The 24788-nt window shown below is 45.3% G+C and overlaps 1 protein-coding gene across 2 annotated transcripts in view; it reads right to left on the minus strand.

Annotated features, from left to right (window-relative positions):
* LOC114050592 (beta-chimaerin) overlaps positions 1–24788 on the minus strand; it is a 291310-nt gene that overhangs the window by 19633 nt on the left and 246889 nt on the right. Inside the window, exons 1-2 of one of the 2 annotated variants that reach the window (XM_027872408.1) lie at positions 13206–13378; positions 11561–11638 (exon numbers count right to left, since the gene is read on the minus strand). In XM_027872408.1, coding sequence (XP_027728209.1) covers positions 11561–11638; positions 13206–13346 — 219 coding nt within the window. In that variant the 5' untranslated portion in view covers positions 13347–13378. Of the gene's footprint in view, positions 1–11560; positions 11639–13205; positions 13379–24788 lie in introns of those variants that run through there. The other variant, XM_027872407.1, reaches the window with a different exon arrangement.

A 24788-nucleotide genomic window follows, 5' to 3' on the forward strand; every position in this document is an offset into this window, starting at 1 on the left:
CACACACACACACACACACACACACACACACACACACACACACACACGTCCTCCTATAAAAACCAGGCAGCAAGAGAACAGAAGGAGGGGCAAATGTCAAACACGAACCTGACTTTGAGCTTTGGGTTTTAGTTCACTATACCCATTCCCCAGAGCTTAAATATTGCCCCCATTTCACATAGCTCCACCGAGTCTCTGATTTCTGTAGGGCCACAGAGACAATGTTTTATATGCAAAGCCAGAAGTCTTTCTCCTAATTGGGGAAGGGGGAGGGGAAGGTTCAGAGTGCCCTGTCTTCTCACCAACCACGACCCATCTCAAAACCCAACCGACCGACTTTTTCCACGCTCTGAGGTTTATTGATTTTTTTTTCTCTTGAACATGTTTTTGGAGAAAGAACGTTTTGCGAACTCAAGAGCTGTAACAAAAATACCCCAGACAGGAAGAAAATATTCAGACAGGAAGAATGTTGGTCCAAGACTATCACAGCCTGAATTGCCCAAATATCATGGGGAGCCTGTGGTCGTGGTCTGCCTGGAATTCTTAGACCACGCCAGAGAGATAAGATGATGTGGTGGGAGATAAGATACCTTAGACAAAGAGCACAAAAATGACAGCCTACTCAAAAACAACAAGAATTGACTGGTCTGGAAAGCTTCTCAAAGCATTCACAGGAGCCAAGTGAGTGGGACCCAATTTGGCCAGTCCCAAATCACCAGGATGAATTTGCTTCAAATTTGCTGAATTTGGAAAGAAGTGTATGTACTCACCTTCCAGAACCTGTGGTTCTGTAAAAACAACCTCCATCAACACCCTCTCTCGAACCCCGACCTCTGGATAAACCAGTATCAATATCACCAAAAGTGTATTCAACAGCAGCAGGGAAAAGAGCCATAGCTACTGAGCAGCACTGGCTGGGGGCTAGAGCTCTTAGATTCAACTGATTAAAGGGACTGGAAGATGTGAGTTCAAGCCTGCCTCTGAGGTACAGGACTGTAGGCAAATCACTTAACTTCTTAGTGTCTCTGGCCACTGGTTTGTAACCAGTAGATTGAGTTTGGGAGTTTGCCTATGTTTATCAAATCACAAATCTGGGCCAAAACTAAACCCAAAAAATCCCACCAATATAAACAAAAAAGACACAGTGTAGGGTAGTGCAGAGTACGCTGGCCTTGGGGTCACGAGACCCCTGGGCTTTCAATTGCACCTCTGGCACTAACAAGCTGTGTGGCCATAGTAAGGTCACAAACTCTCTAAACTTCATTTTCTCACCTGTGAGCCTCAACTATATGAGAATGGTTTTGTCAGTCCATAAGTATTCATTAAGCACCTACTATGTACCAGGAATTGTGCTAAGCACCAGGCATAAAAAGGCAAAAGATGGTCTTTGCCTTCAAAGAACTTACAATCTACTTTAAAGTGCCAGACAACGATTGATTATACATTATTATTATCATCACTATATACATGAACAGAGATGGCAGATTCAGTAGAAGACTGGTCTAAAATTCTTGAAGGTTTGGATTCAATTCTGCTTCTGACACATTAGCTATGTGACCCTACTTTAATCTCTCGGTGTTCCCCAGCAACACTGTAAGAATATAAATTATAGATGGGGTGCCATTATGTATCATTGGAGGGAATTTCTGTCCTGGGAATTTCCTATGCCCAATGAAAATCAAGTCTAGACTGAAAAATATAACAATATACATGAAGTGCCATATAAAGACCAGCTATCTACCTAAGGTTGGAGTCTGGGATTTGTGATATTTGTTCAATCTATTCCTTATAGTCCAAAAAACAGGAAAAGAGACTATTTTATACCATTCAAGTCAGTAAACATTTATTAAGCACCTGCTGTGTGCAAAGTGTTGTGAGTCATTTCTCTTATAAAAGGTCTCCCTGGATCCAAAGACAGTTGCTGTGTGTGTGCGTGCGTGCGTGTGCACGTGTGTGTGTGTGTGCGTGTGTGTAGGGTATGCAGATGGTATCGGAGTGTATCTTGGTACAAACAGTTGCAGGGGACCTGGTGTGCAAGTGTTCAGCAGGAAGGGGACAACCCCGTCCTTGGAGGCCACAGAACTACCTATACCAGGGTACTTGTAGCTGTCCTGAGCATGTTTACAGGCCAGTAAGTGGTGCCCTGCCCAGAGCAGCGGGTCAGGCGCTACCTGCAAACTTCCAGTGAGGCCAGATGTGAGAACTAGAAGCAGGAGTCAGGAAGCAGCGCGTGTAGACTTGCTGTGAAGGAAAGCTTCCTAACCATGTTGTTGGGGTTCAGTCATTTCAGTCACGTCTGACTCTTTGTGATCCCATTTGGGGTTTTCTTCGCAGAGAGGATTTTGCCTTTTCCTTCTCCAGCTCATTTTACAGATGAGGAAACTGAGGCAAACAAGGTTAAGTGACTTGTCCAGGGTCACACAGCTAGTAAGTGTCTGAGGCCGGATTTGAACTCAGAACAATGAATCTTCCTGACTTCTACCCACTGCGTCACCTAGCTGCCCCCTAAGAGCTGGCCAAAAGTGCAACGGGCTGCCATGGCCAATCACAGGATTCAAGACCTAGAGCTGACTTAGAGGGACCTTAGGGAAGGGGCATGTAATCCAACCCCTTCATTTTACAAGAGGGGAAACTGAGACCCGTAGAGGTCACATAGGGAGTGACAGTCCTCTTGTTTTCTGTCAGAAGGGAAATAGAGACTCTCCTAAAAAGATATTAGTTCCCTCCAGACCTGCTCCTGTTCCAAATCCTTCCTTCATTAGGGAGCACCTCTGGATGGAAGGTGCCATCAATAACGGAAATGCTGCACACAGCCCCTTTTACCTCCCAAAGGTTTATGAGCTATAGCAGAGCTAGCCCAGAAGTGGGATCAAGGCTTTGGGTGTGCAGAGCTCCCCCCAAACCCGAGTGGTAATGCACACATGTGTTAAATAGCATGTCCTATGGTAGAAGCACACGTCAGAGTGACTCCCAAAGGAAAACCCTCTGGAGTAGCCTATTAAGACAAGGGGATGGGCGGGTGAATTTCTGCTCTGGGTATCCTTTCTCTGCCATATCACTGTCCCCTCAAAATGTTCAAAACTGATATTGATAATGAAGAGTTCTGCTATTTTCCAAAGGCACTAATCCAAGATGGGACAGAGAACCTTCTAAGATCTGCCTAACATTGACGTCTGACCTCCACATCTGGTGATTCACCAGATCTTGCTGGAGCTCTGGAAAGCATTGCTGAGAATAACAAAGTCCTAGGAAAGAGATCAATCACTTTCAGGGCAGAGGTAGTGTCTCTTCGCTGGTCCCTGTAGAAGGCAAGGGTTTCACAAGAGGAAAGTTGATTTCAGGAGTTCGTTAACTAGATGGTGTCAGCTAATGGGATTTGGAGCTCTCCCCGTGGGCATGTGCATGTTTCTTTGTCTCTCTCTCTTTCTGTGTCTTCCTCTCCCTTTCTCTCTTTCTTTGGGACAAAGTCTCTCTATCTTGCCCAAGCTGGAAGTGCAATACAGCCACACACGGCCCCGTCCCAGAACTGATGAACATGGCAGCTTTGACCTGCTCTATAACCAGCTTGGTCCAGTTCACTCCACCTAAGGCAATCTGATACTCCTCTATTCCCAGGGCAATGGCCATAGTGATATTAGTCAGTGCTGTGCTCAATTGGCTTATGCAACTCCCAAATTGAAGTAATCCACCAGCCTCAGCCTCTTTGGAAGCTGGGAGTACAGGTGTGCACTGCCATGTCTATCTGGGGATTTGGATTTATAGATAATGGATTAAAATACAGGAAGGATGGGCTCTTGGACAGGGATAGAATATACCTAACCATGGTTGATTAAAAAAAAAAGTCTACCATCTTGCGAATCTAATCAAAGGGCTTTAAAGGAAGGGGCAGGGAGAAATTGCCCTATGTACAGCTGCCAAGCTAGACACCATGGGGAAAAACAGCTACCACAGAGGAGGGAGAACGGCCATGGAGATGCCCAGTAACCCACAGGAAGTAAAGTCCAAGAAAGGAGCCCTGGCTTCGATGTCTATACAATAACCTACAGACACTGGCAATAAGCCAGGAGTCATTTGTGACTAACATGGATTGGAGACAAGCAAATGTCTCAGTTTGCATAAAAAGGAAATTCTGCAAAGCACAGGCCAATGACAGCTTGATTTCTGGTCAAACTCTACAATGCAAAGGGATACCTTAGAATGTACTATTCAAATAGCTTATTGATAGCTAGAAAAGGATGTAATGCTCATGAAGAGTGACTAACTTAATTTCCTTTTTTTGGAGTGTATTGCTAGAATGGTGGATCATGGAAGCACTGCACACAGAGTTTGCCTAAAGCTACATGGTTGATCAAGTCTCTCATGCTTTCATTTTGGACCAGGTGGAGGGACATAGGCTAGACGATGACACAGTTAGGAGTCAGAGATTCTTGGCTTCTGGCCACAAAGAATGTTGTTAGTGGGTTGAAGTGAATGTGAAATGAGGTCTCTAGTTGTGTGCCCCGGGGATCTGCCCTTGGCCTATGCTCTTTAACATTCTTATTAACGACTTGGATGATGATAATAATTATTAGCTGATGCATAGTGCTTTAAGATTTACAAAGCACTTTACATATATTATCTCATTTGATTCTCACAATAACCCGGTGAGGTAGGTGCTATTATTATCCCCACTTTGCAGATAAGGAAACTGAGTTTAAGAGGTCAAGGGCCTTGCTCAGGCTCACACAGCTAAATGTCTAAACTCGACTCTTTTGTGACTCCGAGGCTGAAGAAGCCTGCTCTGCCATAGATGGTACCTTCAGGTGGCTCAAAACTGGAGAATGACAAGTAAACAGTTGGAGAAGAGAGTTAGGTCCTGGGATGATGGGCTCAGTCTAAGGAAATGACGTTGAATAAGATAAACTTGAAGGTCTACACTTGAGTTCAAAGAATCAGCTTCATCCATAGAAGGTGGGGGTGGCATGTTTCCATAACTCATCCAAAACAAATCTTTGGGATTTAGTGAATGGCCAGGGCAAGGCCAGTCACTAGGACGCCATGACAGCTATGAAAGCCAAAGAGACCATGGGCTGCTGTTGGAGCAGCAGTGTCCAAAAACAGGGTAGCCATAGTCCAGCAGAGCGTGGCTGGACCTCATGCCCCTGTTCTATCATATGTCTGGAGAACGGCGTTTTAAAAAGGGGTATGATAACTGGGTGATTATCAGAGGAAGGGCCCCAGGATGATGAAGGACCTGGACGTCAGGCCCCTGAGGCCTGGGAATGTTAAGCCAGGCTTAGAACAGACTTGGTCTTCTCTTTAAGTGTGGCCGTGATCACTCCCTTCAAGTGGGATCTAGAAGAGGGGGTCAATATATTCTGTCTGACCCCCAAAGGCAGAGCTAGAAAACAGGCAACATATGGAAAATGCAGAAAGGTAGGCTTAGGCCCAAGGGAGGGGAAAACTGTCTAATAATGATAGTTATCCCAGAAGGGAATGGGTTGACTTGGGACCTTCTTGGTTTTCCCTCAGCAGAGATGTTGAAGCAAAGGCTGCCCGACCGTGTCAGGAGTGAAGCAGAAGGCTTCTGGTGTAGCTGCAGGTAGGTGAGGCCTCTTACCATGGGAGGTTTCTTTGGTTCCATGAGTTATCTTTGACATCTGTTCTCCTACAAAGTAGCTCACCTTCCCAACCTAGCTGTCTCTATGAAAGGCTCTACCATTCTTTACATCTCAGAGAACTTTGAGACTTGCTGAAGAAGCTGATATGGATGCATAGGGAATTCATCAACCAACTTAGAAAAGAAATATGGGGAAGACAGAGGCAAGTCCAGCCAACGAGGATGAGTATAAGAGCAGGGCAGGGTCCTGTAAAAATAATGTCAGGATGAACCAAAACTGCTGGAGGAAGTTAAATCCAACTCAAAAGTGCCTTCTTAATTTGATTGGGAGAAAAAGGAAGATCATAGAAGGGATGGGACTTTTGCTTAGGGTGGATGGGATGGTTATAATTAACCAAAGAGAGAAGGCAAAGATGCTCAATTCTTAATTTTTTGTTTGTTTGTTTTCTCTGCCAAGGAGAATGACCTTTGGAAAATAACAAAACAAAAATGGCTAATAGGATATGGGAAATGTGCCACAAGACTGGAAACGGGAACAGATCATGACTTTCTCAAAAAGAGAAAATAACAGAGCCTGTAAATTATAAGCCAATAAACTTGGCTTTGATTACTGGGAAATTTCTAGAACAATCATTAACAAGATGGCTGGTGAATGTCTAGAAAGGGAAGTCATAGTTGCCAAAGGCCAGCAGGACTTCATCAAGCACGGGTCATGCCAGGCTAACCCTCATTTTCTTTCTAGATAGGATTACTACAGTAGTAGATGAGAGAATGCTAGGATACAGTTTGCTTAAATTTTAGCTAAGCTTTGAATCAAGTATATGATCCTGTTCTTGTGGAGAAGATAGAAACATCAAGATAAGAGGATAAAACAATCAAATGAATTCAGAGCTGGTTGGCTGGCCAGATTCAAAGAGTGGTTATTAACTTCTCAGCGTTCAGCATGGGAAGAGGTCTCCAGTGGAGTGCCCCAGACATCAGCTCCTGGCCCTGCGTCCCTTAACATTTTTATCAATGCTCACTACATTTACAGATGAGAATTAGGACCACTGAGCTGAATCTCATAAGTTGAAATGCAGTAGGGATAAATATATGTCTTGCCCGCGGGTACAAAAAATCACCTTCACAAATACTAGATGGAGGGAGAAACATGATTAGTTAGCAGTTATTCTGAAAAAGATCTGGAGGTTTTAGTGGACCACGAGCTCAATGAGTCAGCAGTGGTAGCAAAACAACAAAAGCTAAGGTCACTTTGGGCTGTATCAAGAAGTTCTACAGCTTGTTGGAACGAGGAGCTGACAGTCTCACTTTATTCTGCCTTTATCTGGAATGGGGTGTTTAATTCTTTAAATGATGGTTTGCTGAGGGGCGTTCAGAGAAGGGCCACCTTCTCTGTGAAGGGTCTCTAGTCCATGCTTTGTGAGGAACAGGGCATGCTTAGCCTGGAAAAGAAGACTCGGGAAGGGCCCGATAGCTGTGCTCAAGCATCCAAAGGACTGTCCTGGGGAAGAGGGGACTAGACTTATTCTTCTGGGTCCCAGAAACAGAACTAGAAGCAATGGGGGAAATTGCAGAGACCTCTTTGGGTTTGATGTCAGGAAGAACTGTCAGACAATTTGTTGTTGCTGCTGTTCAGTCTTTCACTTGTGTCCAACTCTGTAACCTCATTTGGGGTTTTCTTGGCAAAGATACTGGAGTGGTTTGCCATTTCCTTCTCCAGCTCATTTGACAGATGTGGAAACTGAGGCAAACAGGGTGAAGTGACTTGCCCAGGGTCACACACAGCTAGTAAGTGTCTGAGGCCAGGTTTGAATTTGAGTCATCTTGACTCCAGCTCCAGCACTCCATCAAGGCTGCCTCTCTGAATATAGCCTTCAAGGGTTAAAATATATACATTTTTTAAAAATACCCACTTAAGATTTGGGATGACAGAGACCCCTTTGAGGAGTGTTCTGATCTTTGTTCCAGGTCAGGGGTTTCTTAAAGAAAATTCTCTCTTCTATTTATAGTATGATGTGCCTTTTGGAATGTTTATCCAAAAATATGCAGTGTTTCCAAGTTAAAGCTAGTCTGTGGTTTGCAGCAGAGGGCTGATTGGGGCTGGGGCTGGGGAGATGGGAATTACTCAGAATAGACTATGACAAATATGCCTTCTCTTGGACAATGGCCTGAGACACCACCATAGAGCCAGGATCAGCTCTCCCCTGTACCTACTGTGGGATGGCTAGAAGAAAACACTCCAGTTTGTCTCTTTTAGTCACTTTTTTTTAATCAAACTGTCTTAATTTACTCCTAATAATCTTCTCAAAAGATGCTATCATATGGAAGTGATAGCAAATCAAGAGTTAAAAGGACCATTTTTCAAAATTATCTTTATTTCCTCATAATAAATATTTCAATTCCTCTATGGGGTGGGGGTAGTACAGGAACCCTCTAGCTCACTTAAAAAAAAATTAAAAGCCTTAAAATTCATCAAGGTTCCCAGAGCCTCAAATTTTTAAAAAGATTAGTTTTCAAAAAGGATCCACCCACAGCAGTGAGTGGATTTGTTAAACAAAAGCAAAGTAAGATCCAGAGCACAGTAGCTATTCTGTGTAGGCATGGAGAATGGGAGGGCATGTTTCCAAGTACATTTGAGAGCCAGAGGAATTTTGAGGAGGAAAGAAAAAAGAATGCATGAGTCAAAGAGGATCCAGGCTCCCAGTCATGAGACCCCCATTAAAATGGTATGTTTTGTCAAGTGCACAAGAAAACATTTCTTTTCCTTTAAAAGGCTGAGTTTAAATAGGAACAAAACTAGACATGGAGGGAAGACGGGGACGGGGAGAGAGCTTAGGTTTAGAGCTGAAAGGAGTCAACCCTTTCATTCTACAGAATGAACTGAGATCCTGCAGAAATGAAGCTATTCGCCCATGATCATACAAGTAGGCTCTTTAACCCAAGAATTCAACCCGACTCTTATAAGGAAGAGAAGAAATAAGGATCCCAGAAGAACTAAGTTCTATGGAAAACGATTCTTAGCGCTACTGTTCAGTCCAACTCTCTGTGACCCTCTTTGGGGTTTTCTTGGCAAAGATACTGCAGTGGTTGGCCATTCCCTTTTCCAGTTCATTTTACAAATGAGGAAATTAAGGCAAACAGGGCGAAGTGACTTATCCAGGGTCACCCAGCGAAGAAGTGTCTGAGGCTGGATTTGAACTTAGGTCTTTCTGACTCCAGGCCAGCACTCCATCTACTGTGCCAGGTAGCTGCCCCATTCTTAATGCTACTGTTCAATTATCCTTTAGAGATACAGCAGTATCTCAGTAGCCAGCGGTGTCCACGCTCTCCATTCATCGGGTCTGGACCAACAGAACCCACACATGGCTTTCACCGGCCCACGTGGCTCCCATGGATGATCTGTGGTCAATGGAATGAAACAATTTCCCTTGTCATTTCTGACAAGGGGTTTTGTCATTCAGACAGTGACTTGTATTATCAACCCCAAGGCATGAGGAAAGATTCAGAAACAGGGCAAACCATTCTCTGTTCTCCCTTCCTTTCCTTTTCTTATCTCCATTTCTTCCAACTTCTAAATCCTAGCTCTCTGCTCTGCTCTCACAATTCCCTTTTATCCATCCTCCCAATCACAACACGTTAAATGCGGAAACTTGGCATGAGCATTCTTTAGAGTGAGTCCAACCTTTCTAGAAGAGATTCTCCCTGTTGCTCCGCCATTTCATTAGCGTCTGACTCTGTGATCCCATTTGGGGTTTTCTAGGTGGATATACGAGAACGGTCTGCCATTCCCTTCTCCAGCTCATTTTACAGATGAGGAAACTGAGGCAAATAGGGTTAAGTGACTTGCCCATGGTCACTCAGCTAAGAAGTCTGAGGCCAGATTTGAACTCAGGGAGATGTCTTCCTGACTCCAGGACTGGTGCCCTACGCACTATAGTGTCATTTAGCATCCCCCAAGGGATCCTAGAACCTCAGATTTAAGATTGGAAGGACACTTAGAGATTAAGCCCAATTCATTGGCTTCATCTCTGAGGGAACAGAGACCAAGAGAAACTGACCTGGGAAAGCAGAGAACCTGAGGCCAAGAAGGAGCTAGGCTTGAAACCTGTCTTTGGCACTGTGTCATTTCCAGCATGTCACTTAATCTCTGTGGGCAACTGTTTCCTCATCTTTAAAATGGGGATAATAGAACCTTCTTCCTAAAGTGGTTGTGAGGATCAAACAAGATTAGACAAAGTCCCACAACCAGTAAGGGGGAGGAGAGCTGGGATTTGAACCCATGTCCTTCACCTGCAGAGCCAAACATTCTTCACTAGCAACCACTGCCATTAGCTGAGAGGGCAAAAGGACCCGATTGTGATTTTCAGAGGGTAAATAGCTTCTCTAAATGTCATGTCTGGAATTGTGATGATACATACAATGATTTCCCTAGTCTCTGGTTTTAAATAAACATTGAGAAAAATCTGGGTTTTCTCCCACCAAATTTTCACTCTGTTCCCTCCATCTGACCAGCTAGCTGCCCAGGGTTTCTCTTTGAGCTGAACAGGATTTTAAGGGTCTTCCAGGGCACCAAGACACAGTCTGCACTTCTGGCCATTCACGTGTTCTGACAGTTGCCTAGGTCACAGAAATGATGCCCATCACAACCAGAGGCAACTAGTGGCCAAACCCAGAACATTAGGTGAGTATTTCCATTTCACGTGCAATAGTCATTTCTAGTTTTCCCTCTTTGGGGGACACGAGGCAGTGTGGTGCAGTGGTCAGAGACAGTCTGTCCATCCTGCCTCCGACCTGTAATGTCTGTGTGAGCCTTAAGTCACATCACTTCTCAGTATCCCAGAGTGTCTCTTGAATAGAAGCTGTTGACATGCAGGCTAAAAGTTCCTTACTAGGAATTAAACTGACCATCTCCCAGGTCCCAGCCCTATTCCCCATCTCCTCTCCTCTGGGGGAAGGACAGCCCTCTAGGTTTGCTATAAGGATCTTAAAATGTGACAGATCCTTCCTTAAAATAGAGACTGGCATAAAAAAGATGAATGGCCTTTTTAAAAAATCCAGACCTATGATCTGCTTGGTATGGGGAACTTCCAGTGTAGAGATTCCCTCCACCAATGCAGATTGATGACTCTCTTGTAAACAGTCTCAGGGAGTTTCCTAGAGCACTGACAAGTTAGTGCTTTGCCTAGGATCACATAGTCAGGTCTTTGTACCCTCCACCTCCACGGCTGACTTCATCCACTAGAACATTCAGCACATGAGTTTCATCTTCTACAGAGGTCAAGAGCTGGTAGAGGAGGTCGCCAAACCCTTTATTCCACAAATGAGAAAACTGAGATCCAGGTTTAAGCGAGCCGGAAAATATAAACTCTCTCCAGCTGCCAGTAGGGAACTGGGCTTGGACTCAGGATGACCCAGATGCAAATCTGCCTTTAGACACTAACTAGCTATGTGACCCCGGGCAAGTCACTTGATCAACTCTCACATTCTCAGTTTCCTCATCTGTAAAATGGTAATATGATAGGAACTATCTTACAGGGTAGATGTGAAGAACAAAGGCATAGTAAAGAGCTATATAAATGCTAGTTCCATAAGATTCAAACACACCATTTAGATGGCATTCTGAAGCTTTCCTATATGACAGAAAACAGAGGTATCAGAAGGAACACGAACACAAACACGCAAACACACACACACACACACACACACACACACACACACTGGTGGAGACCTCGGAGGGAGGTGATTGGCCCAAGGTCACAAGGTGCCACAGGCAAGAGTAGAACCCACTGGAACCAGACTGGGGTCTGTGAAAAGGCTCTCATTTCAGAAAGAAGCTTCGCAAGCACCAAGTTGTAAAGTCCATCCGCCGCTCCCTCCCTGCCCATCCCACTCTACTCTCCCCCACTCCCCCGCTATCAAATTCTCGCCCCCAGAAAACCCACCCAAAGTCAGCTTGCTTACCTTGAAGTTGTGGGTCTTTTCATAGTTGCAGTGGTTGTCATTCTGGGTTAAGGCAGCTCTTCGGACCAGAGAAGAAATCTGCGAATAGGCAAAGAGATTGAGCGGGGGCCCAAGCCAGACGCCCCTGGCCCCCACCTGGCCCGCCAAGGCCAAGGCCAGCAGCTCCTGCCACCGCTTCCGGCCCGGCGTGCTTCTGCGCCGGGCCACCGGGCACGCGGCCTCGGCCTCGGGCCGCAGCTCCTGGCTGAGCCCGGAGCGGCCATCGCCCAGCCGTCGGCTGCCATCCCGGGAGCTCCGGAGGGCCGGCACGTCGGGCCAGCTGCGCCGCATGTCCGACACCCAGCGAAGGGCCAGCAGCTGCTGGAGGGCGGCCCCTTCGGGAGGAGAGACCCGGGGCATGTGACTGGCCCCAGCTGCGCTGCGCCCTGCCAGGGATGTGATGGGCTGGGCTGGGCAGGGCTGGGCTGCCCTCCCTCTGAGCCGGGGTGGGCCGGGCTGGGGGCCCCTCTGCTCCAGCAGCTGAATCCTGCAACTCCCCCGGGGCTGCTTCTTAAGGCAGCCTGGTGCCTAAAACAATAGGGCGCCTGAACGTGCTGAGCTAGCCCGAGGGGAGGTGGGAGGCAGCCAGAAGATCCTGCCGGGGGACACGCAGCCCCCCAGGGTCACCGCACAGCTCACGGCAGACTGGCCGCAGGATTTTGGCTCCCACCAACCCCCGCCCCCCAGCCAAACACGACTGACTCCTGTTTGTTCACACACACCCCTTTCCCCCCATCCCCCTCTTTTAACACAGGCGCACACACAACTGGTTCCGCTTCCCAGGGACCGAGGCTGCATCCAATTATCCCCAGGCTCAGGACCTGAACTCCAACAGATTAAAACCTTTTAAACCCTGAGGGTCGTTTAATCTTGAAGGTTTGGGTTTCCCCAAATCCTCTAGCACCCGGAGGCTTACGGCTGTCTTCTAAAAGCACTAAATGAAAACATTGGGGGGCAGGGATGGAGGCGGGGTGGGGGTGGGGACGGCAGGTAATCCTCAAGGACAATCCATTTTTAAGACTCCTAGTACCACGGGGAAGGTTACAAAACTTTGGAAGTGGCTTTTCAGGCCTCCTACCCGCCCCCTCCCCGGAATGATTAAACAGCTCAGAGGCCAGCGTCTGCTTTCCAAAAATGAAGTATCTTGGTGCCTTTCCTAATTCCAAGTGCAGTCTATTAACTCAGCATCCCAAGCTCAGGACCCATACAGCATGTTGAGGACGTCAGTCAACAAGCATTTATTAAGGGCTTACTGTGTGTTAAGCCTTGGATGTACAAAAGGAAGCAAAATCATGATCCCTGTGCATCAGGAACTTTGGAGGGGTTAGAACATGCAGACAATTCTGTACATGCATGACATACAGAGCAGAAGGAAGATATTCTCAGAGGAAAGGCAAATCGTAGCTCTGGCTTGTTTTTACCCCCACTCATAATTTCCTCTGGGAAATCTTAGCTTGTGTATCTCATTTCTCGTCTATGATGAGGGTCCCAGTAAGCACTCAGGGTAATAACGAATATTAGAGGGACATCCTTTATTTTACACATTATCTTTCCCCCTCTTCCTTGCTCCCCCCCCCCAAAAAAAAGACAAACCCAAAAGACTCACAGTAATCAGTATACAATTCTGTGTAGTCCTCCCTAATCCTGATAACCCTCTTCCTCTGGTAAGAATGTTTGCAGGTCTTGAATGGGCTAGAAGGCCTTTGAGGTCCCTTCCAATTCTCATATGCTTGGGTTCCACTTTCATGAACCTAAGAACACATGGGGTTTTTCGGAGCACCCTCCTTTCTTGCCCCCAAATCCCTGTCTCAGGGATTAAACGCACTCCTATTTCTGCTCTACCCCCAAATACATCTCAGGCTTTGGTGCCTTTGCGCCTTTGGTCTTTTCTAAATCTTGAAATCACTTCCTTCTCTCTCTGCCTATTAAAAATCTTCCAGACCTTTCAGCCCCAGTTCAAACCCTATCCTCCTTCCAAGAAGCCTTCCTAGCCTCATCAGGCAGGAAGGACCATTGCCACTCACTCCCTGTATGACGTCAGACAAGTCCCTCAACCTCTCAGCTTCCTTCTTTGTTAAATGGAAGGATTGGAGGAGATGCCTTCGGGCATCATTTCCCGGCTTTAAGTTTATGGCTCTGTGCCCTGCTGGGAAAGGATGAATGACCACAGCTACGGTCAAAAGTCACTCAAAAATAACAAGAATGCTTGATGTTCCTATAATAGTTCCTATAGTAAATGTACTTCACATACATCTCATCTGAACCTCACAACAAACCTTTGACTCAGCTCCTTAAGGCATTTTATAGAGGCGCAGGAGAGGTAAAGGGACTTGTCCGGGGTCATACAACTAAAAAAGCATCAGAAGCAGTTTGCCAATCCAGGGCTTCTTCTCTCGAAGTCTAACACTATCCACTATTCCATGTTGTCCATTATTAAAATAACTTAATCACCCCAAACTTTGGTCAAGAAGTTAGGGTTGGTCTCCTGAATACCTCTCCCTCCAGTATCTATTAAGGAGCCTTGTACATTATAGGCACTTCCTAAAATTGGGGTGTCTTTTTTGTCCTTTTCTAGGAAAGGGGCTGAAAGGTTCATCTGCACCCCCCTTTTTCTGATGTCTTTTTTAATAGAGGAGGGACTTCCCCCGTCTCCAGTTCCTAAAAATCAAACATCATGAATCCAGGCAATGCCAACTTTGACAAACACTGAAGGGAGAATTAAAGGATCCTTTTCCCCCACTTTGAGACACTTGGCACCCAGGGGGTCCCCAAAACCAAGAGCCCAAAGTCTGTTTGCCAGCAGAATTCTGGGAATGGCATTTTTAGGATATCAGATGTCAGAGAAAAAAATGCAGAGAAAAAACAGCAGCACAAATTCTTCAGAGAAAAATTTGAGTCAGGGCATTTCTGAAATGAACTGTTTACAAAATAAACTTTAATGAGCAGAGGCTGTGATAATGAGCCTTGATTGACTGGAATCAGCAGGCTTTTTTCCACTCTGATGTTAGGGGACGAGCCAGCCAGTAAATGAAGAGGTCATGAGGGCTAAGATGAGTCGGCCTTTCTGGGCCAAGCATCAATCCAAGCATCTGGGGGCGGGGAGTGGGTGTGAGCAAAGCCCTAGTTTGGGAAACAGACTCACAGTTCTGGAGCTGGGAGGGATCTCAGAGGTCACCTAAGCCAACCCCCTCACTTTACAGATGTGGAAACTGAGGCACAGAGAGATTAAGCAACTTGTCTGGGGCCACATAATGATTGTCTGGGACAAGGGTCAAACTCAGGCTGCCTCAAAAGTCATAGGATCATGGATTTAGAGCTGTCTGGGACCTTGGACACCATGGAGCCCAACTCCCTCATTTTACAGGTGAGGACACCCAGGTCCAGAGAAATCCAGGGTCACATAAGAAATAAATAGTTGAAAATTTTACAGGTGAGGACACCCAGGTCCAGAGAAATCCAGGGTCACACAAGAAATAAATGGTTGAACCAGGATTTGAATCCAGGTTTTTGGACTCTAATTTTAGCCCTCTTCTCACTCTATCACTTCAGCAGAGTGGCACACCAATACACCTCAACTGCCAACTCCCATGTCCAATGAGGGGCAAAGAGCTGCTGGACCATTTGGGGGACCAGTGCACAAGGTCAAGCTGTCTGACCCTGATTGGATTGGATTCCCTCTAACACAAGGTATCCTCAGGTTGAGCCCGCTCTTTCTCCAATCGCCCTGGGACCCCTGCTCTGCTTCTGGGCTGATCCAGAGCAGAGGGATCCTTGTTGGAGATGTCACCCCCTCCCCCCAGTTGCCTGGAGGATTGTCCTTCCAGGCACAGATGGTCCCTCTCAATACAAGGGCCAGGAGAAAAGGGAACTGGGACCTCCAGCCTTCCTCTGGAACTTACTTCACATCTCTCCCTCCCCCCCAACCCTTTGATACGGCCACATTCACATAAGGCAGGGGGCGGGCATGTGGGCTCTATCAAGGTTTCTAGCTGGAAAACAAATGGATGAGGCTGATTTGTTTAAAAAGCCCAACCACTGTCATCCGGCTTGAGGCTGCAGCTGTTTCTACTTCAAGGGATGTCACAGATCTCAGCCAATTAAAAGGCTTCTGAGAAGCCGTTTGGATGTAGCTGCTGGGCAGGCCGGCCCAATGCCTCACACAAAAGCTGGCACCCGGTTCTCTTTGGTTTTAATTATTTTTTAAACTTTATTTCATTTCCCCTCAATTAACAATGATTTATTTCCTCTTCCTCCCACTTCTCTCCAAAATTGGAAAAAAGAAAAACCAAACTCTTATAACAAAAATGCAGAGTCAAAACAAATTATCACACTGGCCATGTCCCAAATGTGTCTCACTCTGGACCTTGAGTCCCTCCTCCGCCTGCCAGGAGGGGGGAAGCAGGCTTTGTGATGGGTTCTCTGGCATCCTGCCTGGTCACTGCATTGACCAGACCTCTTCTTTGTCTCGACAATGCTGTTGTTCCTTTAGGATTCTGGTTTTTAAATTTAATTTTAAAGCTGCCACCAACCCACCTGACTGCATGCATATTTGAGCCCTCGGTTGGCAGTGAATTCTTCCCCTCCCCTCCTAAATGCCTGTTTATTCTTGTACAATTTCATCTAAGCTGTTCCGTGCTCATGTAGTCTTCCCAACAACAGAAGGTGTTCCTTGAGTTCAGGGACTGATCTGTCTTTGCCATTGTATTTTCATTGCTTTGCACTGTATCTGACACATAGTAGGTGCTCCACAATTGTTTATTGAATTTACATTAGATTATTCGATTGGATTCTATTTTCCATTGGATGCAGAAATGTAGTCAAGACCCTTCAACATGGATCTTGCAGCCCTGCTTTGGGAGTTTCTGAAATGCTAATTTTGGTCAAAAGTCTTCCTGAAGTCCCCCCAGTGCTTGCCCCTCCCCCTTTTTGGTAGGGAAGATGCTGGGGAAGAGAAACTCGGGGAGGACAGAAGGTAGAAGATTGTCAGAGTGAGAGGAAGCTATGCCATTTAATTTCAAGTCTGGCACAGTAGAATGAGCTCTAGGTCTGGGTTCTGAGGACCTGGGTTCAGATCCTACCGCTGATACTTACTACTTGTATGGCCCTGAGTAAGCCTCTCTGGGACTCACTTTCCTCCTCTGTAAAATGAAGGAATTGAATGAGATGATCTCTGAGGCTCTTCAAGGTCTAGATCTAAGGTTCTAGGTCATTTAGTTAAGCTGTTGAAAGTCTTGAGAGGGCTGCATTTTAGGGGAAAGGTAGATAGAACATTGCTCCTTGCTGCTCCTTTCCTTTCAATTTTTTCTCTTTCTCTTTCTCCTGTCTTCTTAATGTCTTCTGCTCTCACATTTTCATTTCTCTCCCTGGCTGCTGTTTTCTTTACTGGCACATAATCAAAGGCAAATAATGTGGATGGTTTTAGAGGCTTCAGCTGTGCAAAGCCAAGGACCAAGACTTCCCCCTCCTGGAGTTCAGGGTGATGAGGCATCCAAACCCCTCATTCCTTTCACCAATGCAGATCTCAGGCGGCATTAAAGAAATGGACAGAATCCAGAGCTGGGGAGGTAACTGTCCTGCTGCCCTCCACCCTGGTCAAACCACATGGAGAGAATCATGTTGTGTTCTGGGTGCCCACCCCCAGTCCTGGGCACCATCAATGTCTGGTTTAGGAAGGACATTGATAAGTTCAAGAGCATCCAGAGGAGGGTGAGCAGGAAGGACCTCAAGTTCATGCCATGTAAGGATCAGCTGAAGGGCCTGGGAATGCTCAGCCTTGAATTGGGGGGAAGAGGGCAAAGTGGAGGGAATGAGGATCTTCTTAAAACTTTTGGAGGCCTAGCAATAAGGCAAGTCAACCAGCATTTATCAAGCACCTACTGTGTGCCAGGTACTATGCTAAACTGAGATACAAAGAAAGGCAAAACTCAATCCCTACTTTCAAAGACCTTACAGTCTATTACTGATTGGAGGAGATAATAGATGAGATACTACGTAAAAATAAGCTATATACAGGATAAATAGGAGATAATCAACAGAGTGGGATATCAGGAGAGTCTTGTAGAAGGTGAGATTTTAGCTGGGACTTGAAGGAAGCCAGAATCAATCAATCAATCAACCAACAAACATTTCTTAAGTGCCTACTATGTGCCAGGCATTGTGCTAAGCCGGAAGATAGAGATAAGAAAGGAGGAAGAGAATTCCAGGCATGGGGACTGACCAGTAAAAATGCTGGAGCTGGGAGATAAAGTAAAATGAGGTTGGACTTTTATTGTTGTTGTTCAGTCCTTTCCAGTTGTGTCTGACTCTCTGTGACCCCATTTGGGAAAGAAACTGTAGTGATTTGCCATTTCCTTCTCCAGTTCATTTGACAGATGAGGAAACCGAGGCAAACAGGGTCAAGTGGCTTGCCCAGGGTCACACAGCTAGTAAGTGTCTGAGGCTGGATTTGAACTCGGGAAGATGAGTCTTCCAGGCTCCAAGCTTGTGCGCTATGGCACCACCTAGCTGCCCGAGGTTGGCCCAGATGACCTCTAAAGTTGCTTCTCTCAGTCTCTGATTTCACGATTTGTATTTTCCTAACTTCTCCCTCTTGTCAATGTGTCTGATGCCAGCTTAGCATCACTGGGAGACCAGCTGCATTTGCTTCTCAGCAATGACCTTGGTCCAAGTGTCCTTAGAGTTGAAGAAGTGACCATGGGAGATGGAGAGCAGGAGACAAAGCTGAGACTCACAGCCACCTGTGCTTTCCCCATCCTTTGCTGTTACTAGACGAGGAGGCATGTCTGTCCAAAAGGCAAAGTCAATTCTCTTCTGCTAATTGAAATGGATTCAAACTGCCCTGCATTTGTAAACCACTGAGATCCTGTGGGTCTTAATCTGTATTTCTAATATTCCTCAAATCCTCTTCTGGGCTTTGAGGACAAGGACACCTCCAAACAAGACTGTCTTCCATACGGCTCCCAACTACGCATTGCTAAAGTTGTCCAATATAGTCCCTTGGAATATTTTTAAACCCAGCAGCGCAGAAATAGGGAAGCTTCCACATTCCTAAGCAGGAAGCTAGGCTTTCCTCTTATCTAGCCTGAGTGCTGACAGGGTGTGTCGAGCACTACAATTAGATGTCCACACTTTTTTGGGCTTCCTTCCATGTTGTGTACAGAGTCCCTTGCCCTGGTAGAATGTCAGGTAGTCTCAACCACATGTGACATCGCTAGTCCCATCTACACGGCAGACAAGCCATCCTTCTGATATGCACGCATGAAGAGTTCAGAATTCCAGTCCCACATGGAGGAGGTGGCTGCCCCCTCCATCTTATGGGGTATACAATAGTCCTGGGGTGTGGGTACACCTCCACCCACAGGGAAGAATTCGTCTGAGTTACAGTAGCATTCTCCAAGTTGCCAGACACTCCCCCTTGCCCACCAAGAAATGTACACGAATAAAAGGCGTGTAAAATATAGAATAAAAAAAAAAGCTTCCCAGAAGAGCCAATACTTAGATGAATCAGACACATCATCTTATTTTCTTCTTTCTGTATGAGGTCTTCAAATCAATACTGAATAGCATATTTTTGTTTTGACTGATCTAGTAAGAATGGGGATCTCAATGGTCTGACTCTTCCCTGGTCTCTGCAGGACAGACCTCCCTGGCTGAGAATGTTGACCAAGAACTCTCAGCTGTTCAGGAATGAGAACTCAGCAGTCTTGGGGGAAAGGGCCCCATCTGAATATAGATGGTGTGATTAAGGCACAAGCTTAATAACGTGCCTTTTAAAGCCTCAGTGGAGAGGAGCTAAAGCTTCTTCCAAGGAACCCTAAGTAACAACTGCATTTTAAAATAGCAGTTAGGAGGTTAAATGCCTTAATAGATTTCCTCCCTAAGTTAAGAGAAATAAATATTGCAGTGAAAATGCTTCTGTTTGGGCAATAATGATAATAATAAATAATTTTGGTAATAGCTGAATTTATATAAAGCTTTAAGATTTGTAAAGTGCTTTACTTCTAAAGAGAGACAGAGGCTTAATGTTGGCCAGCATTCAGGACAAGAACCAAGGCTTTTTGTTGTTGTTGACAAACAGACATAGTAAAGGCAGAGGGACCGGGGGAGCAGGAGGATGGCATTGAGTAATCTTGCCTGAAGCACTTATGTTTTATTCTAGCTCTGTTTCATTTGCACGTCAATAAGTGAGACTCTGCGGATCAAGGTGGGCTTCAAAGCCCTGGGTGCACATTGCTTCTATGTCCCCCCCCCCACCTCCCCACTGGGAGTGGGTAGAATCTCCAAAGTGGAGACACATATTAGGGGTTAAACAGCAATTGTAATTTTCTAACTCTGAGTCAGATAGTTGTCTGAGATCATGGCATTTTGAATCAATGCCAGACAAAGACAAACAGAAGAACAAATAATCTGAGTTTGGAAGTCCTCTGGCTGGTTTTTGTTAGCTGCCCTAGCTGTCCTAGCCACAGATGAAAGGAAATGCCTGCCTGTGCTGGTCAAGGAGAGTCTTGGCAGTCATTGCATCTTGGCATAGGAGATATGGCCAAGAACCCAGCAGGTATCCTTGAAGAGCTGAAGAAAAGCAGAAAGAAGCGTCTTGTTGTTCCGTGTGTCCGACTCTTCATGACCCTGTTTGGGGTTTTATTGGCAAAGATACTGGAGTGGTTTGCCACTTCCTTCTCCAGCTCATTTTACAGATGAGGAAACTGAGGCAAACAGGATTAAGTCATAGTTCAAAGGACCATTAATTTAGATTGAAGGAATTTAGAGGTCATCCGGCCCAATTTTCTCATTTTACAGATGAGAAAACTGAGACCCAGAGAGGTTAATTACTCTGGCTAAGGTCACCCCCAAATTTAAACTTAGGTGTTCTGACACTAAATCCTATGTTCTTTTCACAATGCTACAGTGGCTCCTTATCAATGGTGATGCCTAGCCATGGCAATGTAACTATAGGAGTGTAGAATAGGGGTTTCCAAGGTGACATGGATGCTGAAGATGGACACATCCTGGTCAGAATGGAAATCTTCATCGCTTCTCTCCATCATCCCACCCTTCATGTCCTTCCTCCAATGTCTATAGTTCTTTGGCATCTCTAAAAGGCTTTACAGAACACAAGCAAAGATAGCACAGAGCTGATATGCCCAGGGAAAAAATGCACTCAGCAGAGATGCCCAGCAAATAGCTGCAGAGGAGCAGCACGGTGACATCAATAAAGGATACAAGCAGTCCCAGTGGTGGTAGTTCATGTTTCTGGGGTCCAGCACGCACTCTGGACACAAGGACTCCCTAGATGTGCACTCCACATATGTTCCTGGCCATGTGTATTCTGGCTTATGTGCCCCAGCCCAATGGTTATGTGGTTTCTGTCTTTCCTTAATGTGGTATTTTAGGATGAGAACCCTTTAACTTAAGCATTCTCTCATAGAAGTATCATGGTTTTAATTTCAATTTATGTAACAAAGACTTGTCTCTTTTAATGCCATGATCGCAGTATGCTACAGTCTATACAGAATTAAAAATGAGGATCACCCAGGGTGATGGAAGGGCACCTGGTGGGTCTGAGCAGTCTACAACACTTTATAAACAAGAAACCACAAAGGAGATGTTGGATAAAAGAGACCATCCATGAAAGGAAGATGGATTAAAGAGACACAGTTGGCAATTTTACTGAAAATGATTAAGGAAGGTCCCCTGAAGCCTCTAACTGCTTCACTCTAAGAGACATCACTGGGACTCCTCCTCTCCCCAATCTAGATCATAACCTTCCTACATTTTATTGAGTGATATTGGGGAGGTGCTGGGGCCAGCAGAGTTCATCTCCAACACCCAGGGTTCTAGGGATGAGGCTCTCTACTTAGCCAGGCTGGGCCTTGAAGGACAGACCACAGTCCAGGGTTGTGTCAGTACACCTGGGGAAAAATTGTGGGGAAAAATTTTACTTTTACCCTGGGATTATATAATGCAGCATTTCCTCCACTAAAGCTCTTCTCTGATGCATCATCATGTGTGGACCACCAAGTGTTCTCCAAGGCTTTGCCCGTGACACTTGAGCTCGGGCAGACCCTCCACGGCGGTACAGACTTCAAAGACAAGTCTGGCAATGGACGGTGCATCTTTTCCCCAAGCCCAGCGGGGCTAAATCCAGCCAGATTCAGAAATCCCCCGGTCAAAAATCTTCAGCCGTTCCTTTATTGTTTCTCAGATTAAACTCATCCTCCTCAGGCTGACATTTGAAGCCCTCTACAATCTGGCTCCAGCCTCCATTTCCAGAACTAGTTCATCTTTTTCCTCTTGACACATTTCACATTCCAGCCAAATTGGCTTTCCTCGCTGCTCCTTGAGCTGTGTCTTTGTAAGATCACAGAATGTCAGGGCTGGAAAGGACCTTGGAGCCCATCTCACCCAAACTCCTCACTTCAGAGTGGAGGAAAATGATACTCAGAGAGGTCAGCTCATCTAGCTAAGGTCACACAGCTAGTGTCGGGGGTAGGATTAGCATGAAAGCCCTTTGGCTCCAGAGATAGTGGGCTTTCTCCTACGACAAATGCCTGGCATGGACTTCATCTTCACCTTTGTCTCTAAGAATCCCAACCTTCCTTCAAGGTTGGTTCAGCTCAGCTCCTTCCTCTGGAAAACCTTCTCTGATCCATCCCTTCCTCCCAGCCTTTTCCTCCCAGCTGTGACTCTTTCTCTTCAAATAATTATTTATTTACTAATGTGTACACAAGTCAAATCTCACTCAACAGACAGAGGGGGTTTTATTTTTGTATTTGTGTCCCTAGCATAGCACATAGTATGCACATAGCACACAGTTGGAGCTTAATAAATAAGAGTTGAGTTTGTGACATGCTAAATTTGGGGGCCACAGAAACTACCACAGGTCATATGCTGACATATCACATATTCCTGATAAGAACATAAGTACCTTAAGACTAGGCATGGTTTCATTTTTTCTATTAGTATCTTTACTGCCTGGTACATAGTAGGTGCTTAATAAATGCCTATTGAGACTAATTACATGATCACACATATATAACCTATATCAGATTGCTTACCATCTCAGGGAGGGGGGAGGGGAGGAAGGGAGGAATAGAATTTGGAACTCAAAACTTTTTAAAAAATGTAATTGAGGAAAAACAAAATGTTACATATGTGTGTATGTATATGTATATATATGTGTGTGCATATATATATACATGTATATACACATAGATACATATATATATATATATATGCCTATTGATTAATTGCTCATTGGTAGATGGAGGAAAGTCATCCTGAAATACTGAAGTAATATTTCACAACAGAATACTGACCAGACTCCATATGTTCACAGTACGTTCAAGGACATGTGTGATGCATATCTATTACTCATGTCTATTTTTAAAAATGTGGTGTGATATAGAGGAAATCATGCTGGATTTGGGTTCAGATCTTTCTCTGCTATTCTTTGCTTTTTTATGTGCCTAGATTTTAAACATGTCCGTCCAGCTTCTCTGTAATTCCTCCACTATGAAGTGGTTCTATTAGGAGGTCCTCAGTTGAAGATCCAATTTAAGCTCATATTTAGGTAGCCTGAATCTTACCACTGTGACCCCAGGCAAGTTGTATAATCTCTCTGAGTCTCAGTTTCCTCACCTGAAAAATGGAGGGTAATAATTTGTATAATGACTCCCTCACGGGGGGGGGGGGGGGTTTGTAAGGCTCAAACGAACTGTTATATATAAAAGCCCTGTAGAAAGATTAGCTTTTATTATTATAATTAGGCCCGTGAATTTTTTTAAAAGTGACAGCCAGTCTTATGGAAAAATGTTGACATTTGAGCTCAGTAAAACGACTGGCTAAATTTACTTAATGTTGAAAAAAAGGTGAACTTTTCTGACCAGCTGGAACTTACAAACAGACCCAGCCATTTGCTTAGCACCATCAGGTTAAGAAAATCCTGGAAACTCCTTAGCTCCAAAGGGTGTGTGGCAAAGTAGGGCTGTGGGACCATTCCAGATGCATGAATGGGGCCTTGGTTGCTTTTTTTTTGTCCTGAAAGATCCTGCTACCTTTGTGTCCCCTCCCTCTGATTGTTCAGTTCTTTGTGGGGACCTCCATTTTATGCAAAGTGCCCAGGCTGGTCGCATTTACTCCTTTGTTCCTCTGCACTTTCTGGGCTTCTCTCTCCACCTTACCCGACCCCCCTCCCCTTCTCTACTTCCTTTGGCATGTTGTCTTCTCTCATTAGAAGGAAAGCTCCATGAAGCCAAGACTGGCATTTTTTTTGCTCGTATTCATATCATCAGCTTTTAGCACAGTGCCTGGCAACTAGTAATAATGCCTTGACTTGACTGAACACACCATAAAATCAGAGGCTGAAGTCATGGAGTCTTGGTCAATATTTCACAATATTTCATAACTCTAGGACTAGATAGCCCTTTCATTTTACAGATGAGGAAACTGAGGCCTGGTGAGATGAAATGATTTCATCCTTGGCTAGATTGAGACCTAAAAGGGACCATCTAGTCCCACTTCCTCATTTTATAGATGAGGCAGCGGAGGACAACTGAAGCCAGGGGAACCATCCTCCCTTCAGTCATCCTGGGGATTTGAACCTAGGTCCTAGACTGCCAATTCTGCTTTCTTTCACTGAACCATATGACTTTTCTGAGGGGCCAGGGTCACTTTGAGAGTCAGGGAATTCATAAAATGAAGAATTAATCAATTAAAAGCCATTTATTAATCACTCACTATGTATAAAGAACTGTGCAAATGATCTAGCAAAGGGGATGTAGCATATAAATACGCAATAATAAACCACAGGTCCTCAGGAACTATTGTGTAGAACAGAATAGGATAAAAGTATAATAAAGGCACAAAGTGTTATGCGAAAGTAGAGGGAAGATATATGTACACACACACACACACACACACATAATTTGCAATTGGAGGGATCAGAGGAGACTTGCTGAAAATCATGAAGGACAAGTAGACTTGTGAAAATCAGAAATGGCAGGGAAGGTGAAGGATGGAGGAAAATACTTTTCCATGCAAGGGAAGGGTGAGAACAAGCAAGGGGAAAGAGGATGATGGAGGTGTACAATGCATGGTGAGGGATTTAGTTTGGGTACTGTAGAGCATCCAGGCAGCATGGTGGAGGCAGGGCACAGGTAAGCCTTGTAATAGACAGCTTGGGATTTGGAGG

This window comes from Vombatus ursinus, unplaced genomic scaffold, assembly GCF_900497805.2.
Source record: "Vombatus ursinus unplaced genomic scaffold, bare-nosed wombat genome assembly UNPS02014799.1, whole genome shotgun sequence".
Lineage (NCBI taxonomy): Eukaryota > Metazoa > Chordata > Mammalia > Diprotodontia > Vombatidae > Vombatus > Vombatus ursinus.